Source organism: Ahaetulla prasina, chromosome 2 (assembly GCF_028640845.1).
Source record: "Ahaetulla prasina isolate Xishuangbanna chromosome 2, ASM2864084v1, whole genome shotgun sequence".
NCBI classification, from domain to species: domain Eukaryota; kingdom Metazoa; phylum Chordata; class Lepidosauria; order Squamata; family Colubridae; genus Ahaetulla; species Ahaetulla prasina.
Genome location: NC_080540.1, coordinates 56350416 through 56368841, shown reverse-complemented (window position 1 = coordinate 56368841; position 18426 = coordinate 56350416). Strand labels below are relative to the sequence as shown.

Genomic DNA, 18426 nt, shown 5'->3' with positions numbered 1-18426 from the left:
AACAACTAGACACAAGAACAGTTTTTTCCCGGATGCCATCACTCTGCTAAACAAATTATTCCCTCAACACTGTCAAACTATTTACTGAATCTGCATTACTATTAATCTTCTCATCGTTCCCACCACCCATCTCCTTCCACTTATGACTGCATACTATAACTTTGTTGCTTGTATCCTTACGATTTATATTGATATTATTTCCTGATTGCTTATTTGTACCCTATGACTATCATTAAGTGTTGTACCTTAGAATTCTTGATGAAGGTATATTTTCTTTTATGTACACTGAGAGCATATGCCCCAAGACAAATTCCTTGTGTGTCCAATCACACTTGGCCAATAAAAAATTCTATTCTGTTCTGTTCTAGTTTTCATCCATTACTTTGTGACATGCCTTCCGCGCCTTATAGAATAGGTTAATCCCTCTTTCTAATGGTAGCTCCCCAAATATTGCTATCATGTCACTCCTAGTCCTTCTTTTCATTAGATTAGACATACCCAATTCCTGTAACATTCTTCATATGTTTTAGCCTCCAGCCCTGGCTCTAATCATCTTTACTGCTCTTTTCTGCACTCTTTCTAGAGTCTCAATATCTTATTTATATTGTGGCAACCAAAACTGGATGCAATATTCCAGGTGTGATCTTACTGAAATAATAATTCATAGGATTTAAATAAACAGAGTGCAAAATAGTAATATAACTATATTAAACATACAACCAACAAAATAAAATAGAACAAATATACTAATAAAGTTAGCAAGCAGAACCATAACTTGAGGAATATACACAAAACAGCAGCTAACAAAATAGCTACACATTCTCCTTTTTGGTTCTTTTCTTTTCCTAGACCAGGCCAAGTCCAAAAATGCCAGGGAATTTCTAGAATCCTGGCACTCTGACAAATCAGCCATCAATACAGCAGTAGTGGCCAAAATTGTGCAAAGGTGTATTTTTGAGGTTTGATGGCTGATAATAACACTTTTTTTTTTGGAGTAGTACCATTGATATACAATCAATGGAAAGATAATTTAATCAAGAATGTAATGCTTTTCAACCTTTGTTTGAGAGATAAAAGTGGCTTTTTGTCCTGGAATTCTAGATATTAGGCCAAATTCCTGCAGTCTGTGGCAAACAGTCCTTGCACTCAACTTCACATTACATTGCGCCATGTCATCTTGTATACACCCAGATGATTGATTTTCTTCTGTCACATAGGCCCAGTCTCTTAATTCTTCTATCATCACTTGCTGTTGTGCACCTTTTCCTGGCTTTAGCAGTAAGGTTTTGTAGTGACTGAGTCTCCTTATACCTCTTCAAAAACTTAGAAATGCCATCTTTGGTTAAGTTTCCACAAATTTTTCATCTAATTTCTTTATAATTGTAGCCTTGTTCACTTAATAATAATATTTTATATCACTTTCTGGGTGACCACTCAACTCTTTGCACCAACTACTTTAATTTTATTATGTTTTACAAGCTCACTAAATGAAAGAACACAAAAAACCCCAATCAACTTGATAGGTATCACATAACACACTGACAAATGTCCTCCTCTCAGCTTCAAAACATGACATCAATAACTGAATCCTACTGTGATCTGATTGGCTCATAGCCAAAACAAGATGACACCTGATTGGCTCTCTAAACACTCATGCTCATTGGCTACAATCAGATGAAGGAAAGCTACCTGATATCAACCTAAGCAAATTGTGCTTCCTTTTTAGAATAGAATAGAATAGAATAGAATAGAATAGAATAGAATAGAATAGAATAGAATAGAATAGAATAGAATAGAATAGAATAGAATTTTTATTGGCCAAGTATGATTGGACACACAAAGTATTTGTCTTGGTGCATATGCTCTCAGTGTACATAAAAGAAAAGATACCTTTATCAAGGTACAAAACTTACAACACTTAATGATAGTCATAGGGTACAAATTTAACACTTAATGATACGACACTTAATGATAGTCATAGGGTACAAATTTAACACAATGATACAACACTTAATGATAGTCATAGGGTACAAATAAGCAATCAGGAAGCAATCAATATCAGTATAAATCGTAAGGATACAAGCAACAAAATTACAGTCATAAGTGGAAGGAGATGGGTGATGGGAACGATGAGAAGATTAATAGTAGTGCAGATTTAGTAAATAGTTTGACAGTGTTGAGGGAATTATTTGTTTAGCAGAGTGATACTTAGGGAAAAAACTGTTTTTCTGGTTATTTGGCTATAACTTTTCCTAGAATACAGATAATTGAACAAACGTTGTTATATTACATTCTTGATTACATTATCTTTCCATTGATATATAATTTTAGGGTACTATTCCCCAAAAAAGTGGTGTTATTAGCCATCAAACCTCAAAAATACACTTTTCCCAAAAGGTTTCCATAATTTTGGCCACTACTGTAGACACATAGATATTAACAACATCTATAGCAGGGGTGAAATTCAGCCGGTTCTATCCAGATTGTGCGATTCAGTAGGGCTGACTGCATGAAGCCCCGCCCACCCGCGTGGACATCATGACGTCCCTTTTTTGTGCCAGTTTTCAACCCCTGTGCATGCGCAGAAGGCTTTACGCACGCGCAGATGACGGCGTGTGTGAGCAAAGGGAGCATGCATGGGGTGCACGCACATTTGTGAACCAGTAGGGAAAGTAAGTAGGAAGGTAAAAGAGACAATCAACCAGTCCAAAGAGAACAAAAAGACTCCAGAACCTCTCCACCATTAATCAGTACCCAGATGAGCACAGATTAACTCAGGGGTTAATTTTAGACCAACTTTAAGTAAACAACATCCCAATCAAGAAACTGCCAAAGAGTCATCAGTACACAACCCAACCAAAGAATCTCTAAGACCACCCCACCCCCACAGACAGGCAAGTCACCAGAATATAAACTGACAGCAGACAGCACTCCTTACTACCACTGATGATGTTACCTAGTTAGGGTAATGAAACGTCTGCAAGGAAACAAGCAAGCTCAGAGAGCACCAAGGATCCCTTATATCAATCCTGAGCTACAAATATTCTCCTTTATTGGTCTCTTCTTCTCTGTATGATATAATATATTTGCAAGATATACTTATAATTTGTTGCTCACAGCAAGCAGGAGGCACAGAGAAATCATGTGCCAAACTACAGCTGTCTTGTTTTGCCTACCAAAGGGAATCAAATACCACCCACGTTTTTTAAGGAAATAAATTTGTATTCCAAGTACCAGCCTAAGTTTAAGATGTCTTATTTTGTAGCTTGGATTTAATTACTTTGGAGAAACTAGAGAAAAATCAACAGCTTTCATTTATATTTTCTTCCATTTAGTAAAAAAACAAAACAAAACAAAACCAGTGCTAAGGAATAGAAATGTTGGACTCAGAAATCCTTCAAAATGTAACACCTCATTCTTTGTTTGACTTTATGTAGATTAAGGATGGATTATATGGTAATGGAAAGATTAAATGAGTCTTTAAATAATCTTGTTATAGATGGCACAGATTTATATGTTGAGAGAAAAAATTAAATCTATTTTTCAAAAAGATTTTTAAAATGTTTCTCCACATAAACGGAATACTATATATAAAAATCATTAGGCCTTAATGATTAAAAAAATCATTAGGCCTTGTTGATTAAAAAAAAGTCACATGTCTAGAAATTAATATATTCTTTTTTTTTATTTATTCAAAAAGTTTTACAAAAAAAAAATCCCCCCCTTTCCCCCCAACCCCCCTCCCTTCACTAATCCCCTCCCCCCTGACTTCCCAGAAGAAGCACAAGGTATAGTTAAAAATAAAACAAACATATGCTAAGAAAATTTTTCCCCAAAACTATTATACCAATTTTCCCTCTCTAGCTCTGACTTCCTCCTAACATAACCAAAATCCTTCAAAAAATTAACAATTAACAGTAATAAAATATATAAATCAATAGAACAAATTAATCCTAAAGTATTTAAAACCAGCTAAAGCATAAAAATCCAATCCAATTCAGAGAATATCTCCCTTATAGCTTCTATAACCATATAATTTTCCCCCCAGGTCTTTCTTACATAAGATCTTTCAAGAATATTCTATTTAAAATTCAGTACAACACATTATAAAATTTCAATACAGAAAATTACAATATCTATTCAACTTTAGTCCTTCCTCGTCAAAATCCAGTATAAATCCAAATACCTAGTCTTTTATGATAGATATAAAACATATAATCAACCCATTTCTTCCAGATCTTCCTCACATATTGTCTTTCAGGGACACTAATATTTTTGTCTGTTAATATTTCAAAACAACCTTGTTTCAAGGATAATACTTTTGTCTCTTGTCATTTTTTTTGATGCATTAATCTCTATCTTCATTACTCCTTTTGAAAAGTCAGTCACCATATTTCCTAGTAGTTCTTTATGTCCAAGAATCCACAAATTACTGCCGTATATTCCATCAGTCCAAAAAGAGAACTCTTGGAAAGCATTAACCCTGTGAGTTTTTCGGTTCGAGACAGCCTCCTGTAGCACAAATTCAGGCATTTCATCCAAACTATTTAAAGGAAACTTCTTTACATCAACTTGTTTATTCACGATCATATCTTCATATTTATCCACTTTTGTTTGTATCTCCTCCATTCCATTTTCCAAGTCCTGATTACACTGGTTAATTTCCTCCAAGCTCTCATCCAAAACGTCCCCATTTTTTATCAATTCGTATTTTTGAATAATTAAATACATTCTTTCTGTGTAATCCTGTATAAAGTCACGAATCCATTCTTCTGAAAGAACCTTCATGGCAAAGTTCTTGCTGAAAATCCCCTTATAAAATACTTAAACAACGTAATATAATCCAACAATCCACAGTCCAACACAATAAGTTAAAATCTCCATTCAGTTTCGATTTCGCAGCAAGGCTCCTTTCCTTTCCCTTTCCTTTATCGCTCTACTTTCAGTTGGTCTCAAACGCCATTTTAAACAGTTAAAGGAAGGGGGAAAAAATTTCTCTTTTTAAAGAAGGTGGAAGTCAGGAAATCAAAAATACTTGCAAACCAATAATTGTTCACTCATGCTTCTTCCGTCTGCTTATAGAAATCCACAAAAAGAAATCAATTGTTAGCAGAAGTGGACACCTTCCTCTTTTCCTGCTTTTGCAGGAGCGCGCTGAATACTGGAGATTAAAGGAGGATTCAATGGGATTCGACCTTTTGGGACTTTGCATAACAAAAACAAAGCCCCGAGGGGAATCTACCACTCTCCCCCCTGCTCTTTCTCTCTCTTTCAACCAGAGAGGGAAATTGAAGCCGGGAACAGCTGTTCGTTGCTGTTTTCACCGGCTTTTACCATATCCAGTGCGGAGTGCCATAAATTAGCACCCAGCGAGAAAGGTGGCGCCAAGCGGAAGTCAATATATTCTTGAAGAGAAAAAAATTGGAGAATACACCAAACTGACTTTTGAATATATATTACAAATATATTATATATATTTCTATTTAAAATTTCCTTAAATCCTATCATTCCTTCTTTTGACAAAACGAGTAAAAAGAGTCTCAATGACCAATAAGATCACCCTTCTACCAGTCATTTCTCTTTTATTGTTGCCTAGAAAGGCTTCCCTTTTTCACACATTATACTAACCAAGCTCACAAGGTTCTCAATGTCATAATTCAACCTACTAGACACTCAGTATCAACCATAATAATTAACCTCACAAGGGTTCAAAGAGACTCCTATGAGAAGAAAGACTTCAGCTACTCTAATGGTGTGTGGGAGTGACCTTAGAGCTATAGTCAGGGTAACGGTCAAATACGAGGAAACATAGCTTACAGAATGAATGGCAATGGGGGAGAAACGTACTGGCAAGAATCACACAATAAAGTAGAATTAGTTCATATGGGTGTGCTTCCTTTCTGGACTACTTTGTAAGGCTGACATCAATCTTGTAAGTCTCCCACACCACCACGGTCATCTTTACAGCTCAAGAAACTAGGGAGGGTCTCTTCTGAGACATTTGCCAATGCCCACATTCCTCCTGCAAGTTAAGCTACCTATAATCTGACTGCTCCAGTGGTGGGTTTCTACCGGTTCGCCCTGGTTTGGTGAACCGGCGGTGGCAGGAAGCTCTGCTCACCCACCTGGATTTCATCACAGATGCTCTGCGCATGCGCAGAACTGCAGAAGTACCACATGCAAGCGAAGCAAGCATGTGCACACACACACTCATAGTTCTGAACCAATAGTGAAACCCACAACTGGACTGCTCTCCCGGTTGCAGCTCTTCCCTCTGCCTCCAAAGCTCATTTCCATATCCCATTACAGCTACTGAAATCACCTCTAGCCCCAAACAAGAGACAAGATGGTTGATGCTCTTATTTAATATCCTGCCTCAAAGAGAGGCTTTCACAGTCTGCAGGAAGACAGACAGCTTCTGATTCATGACATGATCGATGATATTTCTCTACACGCATGCCCAGTTTTTATTAAAATATATAATGACTTAGATGGGGGAGATTTCCCCCTGAGGAGGTTTGAGCATATAATTCACATGCATCATTGACATAGCCAGTCATAAAACATCTTCCACTACTGATTGAAACATGAAGCATTGGGGAAATGTGTGTGCTGAAACCAAGTTTAACACAACTATGATCACATTTCAAAAAAGAAAAATAATCAGACTGGAAAGGACAATTTTAAATCCCCCTCCCCTCAAAATTGAAGAGCTGAGGAAAAATATGCAAAGGAAAAAATACGTTTAAGGTTCAAATTACAAAAGAACAGCAGTCTGCCTATAAATCAATTACTGCTTCAGAATGTCTGTTTACTCAAGAGTAAATGTTGTAAATGAAAATATGTTTAAAGGCTACTAAGGTTTTTAAATCAAGCTGCATCCATTTATTCTCCAATTTTTTTTATATCCTCAACTATAACAGCAAATGAACAAATACATGCATTCACTGAGTGGTTAAAATTCTAAATGCAACCAGTTTCATTCGAAAACCTCCCAAGACCTCTGAGAAGGATCAGAGATTTTTGATTAATAGTCCAGTTTAATGAGAGAAAATCCATTTTGTTTTGCTATTGTTCAACTCTTGGGGTTAGGAATTCATGCTCATTATCCAGGAAAGATGAAAGCCCCAGCTGACTTTCCTGCCCCTGAAATATACTGTGTCCTATGGAATCTGACATTATTACATGAAAGTTTTGTCACATTAAAAGCAGATATTTGAATTCCCTTGACCCAGTGATAAATTCAGATACTTTTCTACACATTATATTACAAGGGTGAAAGGCCTTGATGACTATTGGAGAAAATCATAACTTTCAATTATACCTCTCCCAAGCAGACATTGAACAAGCTACTGCAACCAAGTTCTCATTAAAGTGTTTTAATCTATTCACAGCTTTTTAACCTTCAATCAGCTTCTTTGATTCTCAGTTAAACGTATGTATTATTGGGGTAAAGGTTATTTAGTAATAATTGAGTCTATGTTTTCAAATGCTGTACATCATTTTCTAGTACCATTATATATTTTAACAGAAGTTGTCATCCATCAGATTCCAATCCTTCTATAATCCAAGTACCATTATTCATTAAGAAGGGGGAAACTTCAGTGATACTGGGGGAACGTTATTGTTTGCAGAAATACCAATAAAAGTGTACATGAAAATTCTCATATGCATGGAAATACCCTACAGATACTTGCAGTTAGAATACTGATGGGAGAAGAACAGAATATTCTTTCGGATAGCACAGCTGACCAATTGATGATCTGAACAGGAACATCACTTTAAAGCATAACATTTGTTTTATAATCCATTCAATTACATTTCCCTCAGAATGGGTGAGTTAGGAAATAAGAAGTGACAACTCTGCTATTCAGAGAGGATTTTCTACTTGGGTTCAGAGCTGTATTTTATCAGAAACTTCTTTCCATCCTACCAATGCTGCAAGGCTGGGAATACAATATAATGCAATGGTATTTCACTAATTTTAGGGAGCACCTATTACTTCCTAAAATTTGTCTGAAATAGGGAATAAGGGAAGAATTTCAAATGAATTTCAGAAAATAGTATGCATTGGTTCAAAACAATGCAGTTGATATGCTGTAGTGATTAAAGTGTTATTAGTGACTGAAGTGTTGATTTAGGACCAAGATATCCAGATTCAAGTTTTGCCTCTACTGGAGAAGACCACTGGGTGATTTTGGGCCTGTTAAACTTCCTCAGTTGAACCTATCCTACAAGATTGTTATGGGGAACATTGGAAGAAGAAGTGCAACACATGAACCCTAAGGACTCCTAGAAAGAGGCAAAATATAAATCTAACTTTTAAAAAAGTTATTATCAATTTGGAAATGAGCACCACTGAAACTGATCTGAAACTCTTAGGAGTTCTTGTGAACATGATTTAGAAAATCTTGCCGGGGAGACCCAACCATTGTAAACCAATATACAGCTTGTCTTCATTAGTGCTATATCATCAAATTAATGTTTGGATGATATCAGAAGACATTATCAATCACTAGGAGGGAACTGACTCTCTCACCTGGTGAGCAAATGTGCCTTGAAAAAGATTAATGCAGAAAGTTATCTTCAGAACATTCTCTTGTAGAAAAGAAAATGGCAAATGCTGCTTGTAATTTAGAAATACTTACAACTGATAGTAATCCCAAGTTCCACACCCCTTTTCTTAGGTAGTTTCACATGGAAGGTACCACTGCTTGGAATGACAGATTCTGTGGAGCAAGGAGACTAATTAAAAGGGCAAGATCAAACCAGAGGCTCATGGGATTGGTTGCTTTGTCTACCTGTACTAAAATTCAATGTACCATCTACCTGTACTAAAATTTCCAATATATGAAGATAAGTACAAAGTTTAGTGCAAAGTGTAGAACAAAATTTACTTTGGCATTGGAAAAAGTATTTGATGAAATACCACTGATATGAGTCACTTCTCAAATTTCAGTGGCTTTTCTATATGCACACCTTCCTATTCATAGTAGGATTTGCTGTCACTGGAATCAAAATCTGCAAGACAGTTGGGCCAGATCATGTTGGATTCCAGAACATTGTTAGATAGAATAGTTTTGGGCAGAATTAATGGGAAGATCATAATGAATGAAGCTGCCTTACATTTTCTATAATATTTTCTAATAGCTCAAAAGAAGTTGTGTCTTAATGAATATTTCCCTACTGTATTTAGTCCAGTATAGTCAAGTGATGAATAATATTAATACAGATAACATTTACAGGTAGTCCTCAACTTATGACAATTGAGCCCAACATTTCTATTGCTAAGCAACACAGTTGTTAAGTGAGTTTGCCCCATTTTATGACTCTTCTTGCCACAGCTGTTAAAGATAGTGACATGTTGTTAAGTTAGTAACATGGCTGTTAAGGGAATTAACAATGACTTCCCCATTGACTTTGCTTGTCAGAAGGTTGCAAAAGATGATCACATGACCCTGGGACACGGCAACCATCATAAGTACATGCCAGTTGCTAAGCATCTTAATTTTGACCCCGTGATCATAGGGATGCTGCAACGATTGTGTGAAAAACGGTCATCAGCCATTCTTTTCAGTGCCATTATAACTTCAAATGGCTATGAAACAAATTGTAAGACAAGGAGCATCCGTACATTTAAAATTGTATGTGACATCGTTTTGCATGTAGTTTTATTTCTGTTTGAACTGTAGGTGTAATAAAGGCTTTTATTAGATTAATGTTGATGTATATATAGCATATGCAGCATTATGTATATATAGCATGCAGAAAGGAGGGTCCTAAACTGTCTAAATATATTCAGTATTTTTGTAGATCGGCACCTAAGAGATAAATGCTCTAATTTACATCATTTCTGAAAGAAAAAGTTGTATGCAAGTGATTTCTTCTTCCCTTTCTTGGCCTCACCAATTTGAAATACTTTTTTTAGGGCTTTGCAGCTCAGATTCTATGACTTTAGAATAGAATAGAATAGAATTTTATTGGCCAAGTGTGATTGGACACACAAGGAATTTGTCTTGGTGCATATGCTCTCAGTGTACATAAAAGAAAAGATACGTTCATCAAGGTACAACATTTACAACACAATTGATGATAATATATCAATATAAATCATAAGGATTGCCAGCAACAAGTTATAGTCATACAGTCATAAGTGGAAAGAGATTGGTGATGGGAACTATGAAACGATTAATTAAATTAATTAAATTAAATTAATTACTGCAGATTCAGTAAATAGTCTGACAGTGTTGAGGGAATTATTTGTTTAGCAGAGTGATGGCCTTCGGGAAAAAACTGTTCTTGTGTCTAGTTGTTCTGGTGTGCAGTGCTCTATAGCGTCGTTTTGAGGGTAGGAGTTGAAACAGTTTATGTCCAGGATGCGAGGGATCTGCAAATATTTTCACGGCCCTCTTCTTGATTCGTGCAGTATACAGGTCCTCAATGGAAGGCAAGTTGGTAGCAATTATTTTTTCTGCAGTTCTAATTATCCTCTGAAGTCTGTGTTTTTCTTGTTGGGTTGCAGAACCGAACCAGACAGTTATAGAGGTGCAAATGACAGACTCAATAATTCCTCTGTAGAATTGGATCAGCAGCTCCTTGGGCAGTTTGACCTTACTGAGTTGGCGCAGAAAGAACATTCTTTGTTGTCCTTTTTTAATGATGCTTTGATGTTAGCTGTCCATTTGAGATCTTGCGATATGATAGAACCCAGAAATTTGAAGGTTTCTACTGTTGATACTGTGTTGTCAAGTATTGTGAGAGGTGGAAGTATGGAAGGGTTTTCCTAAAATCTACCACCATTTCTACGGTTTTGAGTGTGTTCAGTTCCAGATTGTTTTGGTTGCACCACAAGGCTAGTCGTTCGACCTCTCGTCTATATGGATTCGTCATTGTCTCGAATGAGACCAATCACTGTTGTATCATCTGCGAACTTCAGTAGCTTAACAGATGGATCATTGGAGATGCAGTCATTGGTATACAGAGAGAAGAGAAGTGGGGAGAGCACACAGCCTTGGGGGGCCCCTGTGCTAATTGTACAGGTATTTGATGTGATCTTGCTTAGCTTCACCTGCTGCTTCCTGTTTGTTAGGAAGCTTGTGATCCACTTACAAGTCTGTTCCGGTACCTGTAGCTGGTTTAGCTTAGTTAGAAGAATGTCTGGAATGATGGTATTGAATGCTGAACTAAAGTCTACAAAGAGGACCCTTGCATAGGTCTTTGGAGACTCAAGATGTTGTAGGATGTAGTGCAGAGCCATATTAACAGCATCATCTGTTGATCTATTTGCTCGGTATGCAAATTGCAAGGGGTCTAAAAGCGGATTCGTGATGGTTTTCAGGTAGGAAAGCACTAGCCTTTCAAAGGTTTTCATGACTACAGATGTTAGAGCAACTGGTCTGTAGTCATTCAGTTCCTTGATGGTGGGCTTCACTGGGATGATGGTAGAGCGTTTGAAGCAAGAAGGAACATAGCACATCTCTAGTGATTTATTGAAAATATGGGTGAAGATGGGGGCCAATTGGTCAGCACAGACTTTTAAGCAAGAAGGAGTTATCTTGTCTGGGCCTGGCGCTTTTCCTGGCTTTTGTCTGTGAAATAGGTCCTGCACTTCCTTTTCTGTGATCACTAGGGGTTGTGAACCCAATGAAATGGGGTCAGTTGTAGGAGGCTTGGCTGTTGTTGGTGTGTCTGAGATGGGGGTTGTGGAGATAGGTGGCTGTAGTTTCCTTTCAAACCTGCAGTAAAACTCATTCAGGTCATCTGCCAGTTGTTGATTACCTTCAGCCTGGGAAGGAGGTTTGCCATAGCCGGTGATACTACAATTTATAGCCGGTGATACTACAATTTATACTACAATTATAATTTTATTTTATAAAATCCCAGTTGTTTTAACAAGACCAAATTAAGTAAGAAGTTATTAGTTTCCTCCTGAGATTTAGCCATTTTTAGTTTTACAACTATAGAACACCAGAGCTTTGACTATTATCTAGTGACAGGAGCAGCCTGAAAGGGGCCAGCAGCTGAGAACATGGAGAATGGAGGCGCTGCGGTAACATTCCTGTGCCAGATGTGTTCCCATTTACTGACAAGAGAACTGGAGCTATATAAGTGTCCCAGTGACACTGGGTGTCTCCTATACCTAAACACAATCACATTAATTGACTCTGAATAATACTTTTCCACCTTTGTTAGTTACAACATAGTGCAATTGAAAATGTACTTGTTTATTCAAGCGGGACTGGCTTAATTTTAATATTCTAAATTTTTAAATTTTTAAATTTTAATAATTTTAACTGGTGTATTTTATTGATGGGTCAAATTTGACGGTTTTAATTTTCGGCCATTCATAGAATATGTTATTTTAACTATGGTTTTAATCTGTATATTGTTCTGTTTTAATCTGGCTGTACACCGCCCTGAGTCCTTCGGGAGAAGGGCGGTATAAAAATCTAAATAATAAATAAATAAATAAATAAATTGTAAAAGTGCTAATTAAAATCAGGAAGATCCAAATACAGTTGCCGGCCATCATGAAGTTCACCAAGAAACCTTGTGTGGTCATCATCTCTTATCCTTGATCCAGAAATTCGTAGTAGCGTGTGAAAGGAGTACTTCATATCCATAGACATAATAAATATTGCCAATGATAGAAGAAACTAAGTCCTCAATTTAAAAACATCCATTTAGTGACTGTGAAAAATTTCAACAGCATTGAAAAAAGAGACAACCAATCCTCATATTGCAGCAATTCCCATGGTCACATGATCATAATTCAGGCACTTGGCAATTGGCATGTATTTATATCCTGGGGTCATGTGATAGCCATTGGTGACCTTCCCAGCTGGTTTCTGACAAACGAAGTCAATGGGGGAAGCTGAATTTTCTTAATGACTATGCAATTCACTTAACTAGTTATTTGCCCGTTTAACTACTCCGTTCTTTAGCAATGGAAATTCTTGTCCTAATTGTGGTAGTAAGTCAAGGGCTACCTGTATACTTTATCTCATTCCTATGTCCAGTGAACTGATCTGAGTCAGAAAATTGGAAAAAGTTACTTATTTCTCCTAAAAACAAGTGAGTTTTTTTAGACAGAATCAGACTATTCACAAATAACTTACTTCTAATCAACATAAATTTTACCAGTCTGAGGTACTTTCCAACTAAACTATATGCCATCTGAAGAATTCTGGCACTTTATCTGCTCAAAACATTGCTTTGCCATTATTTGATTATCTTTCTCTTAAGCAGACTACTTAACTTCTCTTAATGTACATCCGTGTACCATGTTTCCCTGAAAATAAGACTCTGTGTTATATTTTTCTGAACCCTGAAATAAGCACTTGGCCTTATTGCTAGGTGCTCAAAAGCCCGATTGGCCTTATTATCAGGGGATGTCTTATTTTGGGGAAAACAGGGTAACTATTGAAACAAATTTGGAACTTTATATATGGCATACATTGGTTCTGGCTTCAGAAATCAATATAAAGTTGACCAATACATCAAGATCATGCATCATGTCTGGTCTCTGGGTCACTAAAAAATAATCTGGTCACCTACTGTTCTATACTGCTGCTAACTATATTGAAAACAAAGCAACGTAATTAAAAAGAAAATCGGGTTTAAGTAGAAAAAAATATCCATACCTGCCACATCAAATTCAATCTCTAACACGACTTTATTCGTAAGTGCTGCATCCCGCAACAGCTGGTTGGCTTCCTCCATTGTCCCATCTTCAGTTGCAATGCTGTTGATGGAAAGTACTCTGTCTCCAACTTGTAGAAGGCCACACCTTTAATGAAGAGTGATGAAGGAGGTTGGGAGAAGTCAAGAGAAAAGGCCATTTATCAAGACTATGTAGCCCCTTTCCCATGACCTCAAAGAACAAGACTGATCGGGAATCCAATATGAAAGCATACATATTTGAGACAGTCAAATAAGAGAGGATTCATACATGTGGATGGACAACCTGTAATACCTTCAAAATCTGATAGGGCTTTCCCTTCCCAATCTTTTCTAAGGTAAAGGTTTCCCTTGCAAATATGTACTAGTCATTCCCGACTCTAGGGGGCGGTGCTCATCTCTGTTTCAAAACTGAAGAGCCAGTTCTGTCCAGAGAAGTCTCCATGGTCATGTGGCCAGCATTACTAAATGCCAAAGGCACATGGAACATTGTTACCTTCCCACCAAAGGTGGTCTCTATTGTTCTACTTGCATTTTTTATGTGCTTTTGAACTGCTAGGTTGGCAGAAGCTGGGACAAGCAACGGGAGCTCACCCTGTTATGAGGCACTAGGGATTCAAATCGCTGAACTGCCGACCTTTCGATCGACAAGCTCAAGGTCTTAGCCACTGAGCCACCACATCTCTTCTACTGCAGTGAATTAGGTTGGAACCTATCTGAGCTTCTTTCTAATGCTCCTACTTCCTGGGTTCAACACGTGCTTTTGTTTTCATAACTACTTCTACATCGTTTCTCCATGACTTTCTACATATCCAAAGATACATTAAAACTAACTTCAGTGTTACATGAAAGCTGCTTTGAAGCACACTTTAATCTTACAGCAATCCAATTAGCCATTCTTGACCCCACTGTCATTGACTAATGATACCAAAAGCTTCATGATATGTGCAGTATTGCAAGTTGCAGCTTATTCAGGTCGCTTCAGTGCTTCAGCAAATCAGCTAACTTTTTTCCCCTTCCTATTTTCCCCCTTGAAGCCCAATATACCCTTGTGTTCCTTAATAGTTTGAAAAACTAGTGCTATATTTCTATATATAAGACTGAAGAAGCTACCTGGATAAGCAGCAAAATGTTTCAAACCAAAAAGGGAAAAAAAGTCCAGTTGCCATGATTCAACTTCCAAGTCAGTATTGTATTGTTTTAAGATATATATTTTTATACAATGTTGTTTTACATTTATTGTATTGATAATTCTGCATTTGAAGACTTGGGATAGCAGGAACAGAAGAAAAAACAAAAAGAATTACAGGTGGCCCTCGACTTACAAACACAACTACAACTGGGATTTTGATCAAAAGTCACTGCAGTCATAAATCAAGGGATCCATGTGACTTGCTCTGATTTTTTTAAACCATTTTTGAAGCAATCATTAAGTGAATCATGAGTTCATTAAGCAAATCCATTCTCTTGAATGGGCGGGTTTTGCCAGGGACCGACAAAATTAGTTGTAAATGTGAGCCATTGCTATGTGGCATCAGTGTGATCATGTGACAGGGGACACAATGTTTTATGATGATCAAAATCACTCTGGATAGTGAGATGGGCACTTTTTGGGAAGGAAGGAGGGAGGGAGGGAGGGAGGGAGGGAGGGAGTTTTATGAGCCATAAAGCACCCTTTTTGAGACTGTCAATAACTTTGAATGACAGATCATAAGTTGAGGACTAAAAAAGTGAGGAAGAATCAAGCCACAAGAAGACATTCTGTGTAGAGGAGGCAAAGGCAGTTTTAGAAATAAACTGAATAATAAATAGATGGATGTAGCAGTTTTCAGAATATGGGAACAGAGAGGTGTTGGATAGGAACCACTGCAAAATCCAGGGGCAGGATTTTAAAATGAGGGAAGACTATCCTTGAAAATCATAAAATAATAATAATGTGCAACTGTGGCAAACCACATGGAAATGCCACAATTTATAAATGACTGGGTAGATCTTAATGCTTTTAAAAGAAAAGAATTTATTTATGTATAAAGATCTTCCTATTTAGCTATTACAATGAAAAGGCTGGAGAAACATTTGAGAAACACAGGATCAGCTCTCTCTCGTGAATGTTTCTGATGTACCATTCAAAGACTGGGAAAAAATCCATTACTTGAATTGAGCTTCTAGCAAAATTGTCTAAACATCTTTGCATTTCTAATCAATAAGGGAAAAAATCAAGAACCAATATATATTCCTCAGTTGCCACACAGTATGGGGAGGGAGGAAAAGAGGATGGAATGCTTTGCTAGACACAACACAGAGCTTTCTCCTGAGAAGCAAGGTCATCTCCACAAGTGAGGGATAAAGTCAGGGAGGAGTGCCTGGAGAACATGCCAATTAACCTAATCGGCCAACATGACCTGTGACAAATAGGGAGGGAGTTATTTCTTATTTTAATGATACTGAAACCATGGGAAAGATTTGGGGTTGGTTTTACAATTGATCATGCCGATATGATGTACCCAATAAAGAAATCCTTTGAGGAAGATTCCAGTCTCAGAGTTCTGATTTGCTTGGATTTGTTAGTCGGAACTATGACAGCCAATTTTCCATTAACAAAATAATCTAGAACCATTAAAAATGTATCCCCATTTTTAATTTTTTGATTTTTAAATAGCAGGTATTTGCCTTTTCCCTCTTTCTCTTCTATTCCATTTAAAACCCAGACTACATCATATGTTACATGCTACACATGCATTAGTTGCTCAAGATTGGTTGCTAGCTAAGAAGGCAGGACAGGCTCCTTCACAATTCCATGGTCTCATCTGTGTTGTTCAGTACTTTGGGGGCACTTTGAGCTACTTAGAACCGAAATATAGCATGAAACAGATGAATGCTAGTTCTCCTGAGGTTGAGGTTAGAATACTAGAAAGATTATATTATACCCCATACTAAGTACTTTTAGAATTCACTGGGGTACAATAAGAGACTACAACACTCTTGATATTCAACAACAATAAAAATATGAAGACTCCTGGATAGCCTCGCATAGCATTTGACAATTTCATATATGTTCATGAGGACTGGTCAGGAAAACTGACTCTAAGAGAAATTTAGTGCTAATCAGGGATGAAGGGTGTTGATCTAAAAGACATAGTTGAATCTCAATGATATCATTTGGGTGTTCTCTCCCAGTTAAATGACAGACAGAAGCCTGTTTCCTACAGCATTATTCTTCAATGCCTGAGAAAATTTGAGCATTTTGTCATGGCCAGATGGCATCTGCAGCTGAATTTAAACAAAGAGTATTTGGTCTTTATTCTAATAAGGAGTGACTGCTTGATCAAATGTTTCAAGATAGAGCAGTTGTGCTATTAGTGGAAGATGGAAAGCATACAATGCATCATGATCATCCTTGCAAAATTCCACACATCCTTAACCTTGTGATCAGCAGCAGAAGTAATAAAAATGTTCTTATTTTGATTTAGCTAAGAAGAATCTACCTTCAGGTATTTCTCTTATTTACCCAGTGTAAAAAGCAGGGGAAAGGAGTTGGCATTTTTTTTCATAACTGCTGAGTCTTACAAAGTTAGCTATTCTCACACTCACCCATCACATGTAAGTAATAACCTGTAGAACAAGCTTTCCAAGTATTCACATAAAATTGGGTCAAATGATTTGTTTCTAGAGGGAAAACTGTAATTTTTGCTGAACTGAAGATCATAGCCCAGTTTCGTTTGTGAAGTAACAAGGAATGAAAGCAGCATTGGAAAATGTCACAGAATCATAGTAGCATACGGCTGGAAGGGATCTTAGATATCTTCTAGTCTAACAGTAATTTTAGTAGCCAAATGTGTCTATAGCGCTATGGCCACAATTTAGCCACTATGTCATCCTATGACAGCTAGCAAAATACAGACATATTGTACATCCTTGAGAAATGTAAACCACTTAACAAAAAGCTTTACCATATCTGAAGAACACATAATTAAAATTCATAGAAGAAAATCTGAAGAGGAAAAGAGTTCCATTTGCATTTTTTTTTTTTGCTTCTGTCTCTGTGTGCAATGTAAATTTGCTCCTCTACCTTGTTTGAATCATTTTTAACTGGATCAAAAAGCCTGAATATGCAGTGTATAATCTAGACATTTTTAATCTGAAATTGTATATAAATTGTATATAAACTTGGTTGGGCATTGAAGGGGGGGTTCCCCTGGTGGAGATGTGCCCACCGGGTTTCCAGGCATTTCATCAGCCGAGGGCCCAAGGTAGGGGTGGAGGGGTGGCGGTGGTTATTAGAGAGAGTCTGGAGCCAATGGAGGCCACTGTTCCTCAGATAGCCGGTTGTGAATCCCTTTACGTGAAGTGGGGGCGTAGGATGCAGGTGGGCTTGTTGATCACGTACCTGGCTCCTTGCTGCGTGGCAACAGCCCTGCCCGAGTTGCTGGAGTTGATAGCCGGGATGGCAGTTGATACCCCCAGGCTTATGGTCATGGGGGATTTCAACTTGCCATCAGCCGGTGTGTCATCAACGGCGGCTCGGGAGTTCATGGCCTCCATGACGGCCATGGACCTGACCCAATTAATTGACGGCCCCACCCACGTCGGGGGAAGCACACTGGATCTGATTTTTGTCTCTGGACAGTGGTTGAGTGATCTGGAAGTACGAGAATTAGTCATTGAACCTTTGTCATGGTCAGACCACTCTCTCCTTCGTCTGGACTTTCGGACCGCCGCTCCACAAGGCAGAGAGACGGGACCAAT

The 18426-nt window shown here is 37.5% G+C and overlaps 1 protein-coding gene across 2 annotated transcripts in view; it reads right to left on the bottom strand.

The window, feature by feature from the left end:
• The window catches only part of GRIP2 (glutamate receptor interacting protein 2), a 181340-nt gene that overhangs the window by 52674 nt on the left and 110240 nt on the right, over nucleotides 1-18426 (bottom strand). For both annotated transcript variants that reach the window (XM_058166627.1, XM_058166628.1), the window contains exons 13-14: nucleotides 13644-13789; nucleotides 8649-8729 (exon numbers count right to left, since the gene is read on the bottom strand). In XM_058166627.1, the coding sequence (XP_058022610.1) occupies nucleotides 8649-8729; nucleotides 13644-13789 (227 nt within the window). The remainder of the gene's footprint in view (nucleotides 1-8648; nucleotides 8730-13643; nucleotides 13790-18426) is intronic.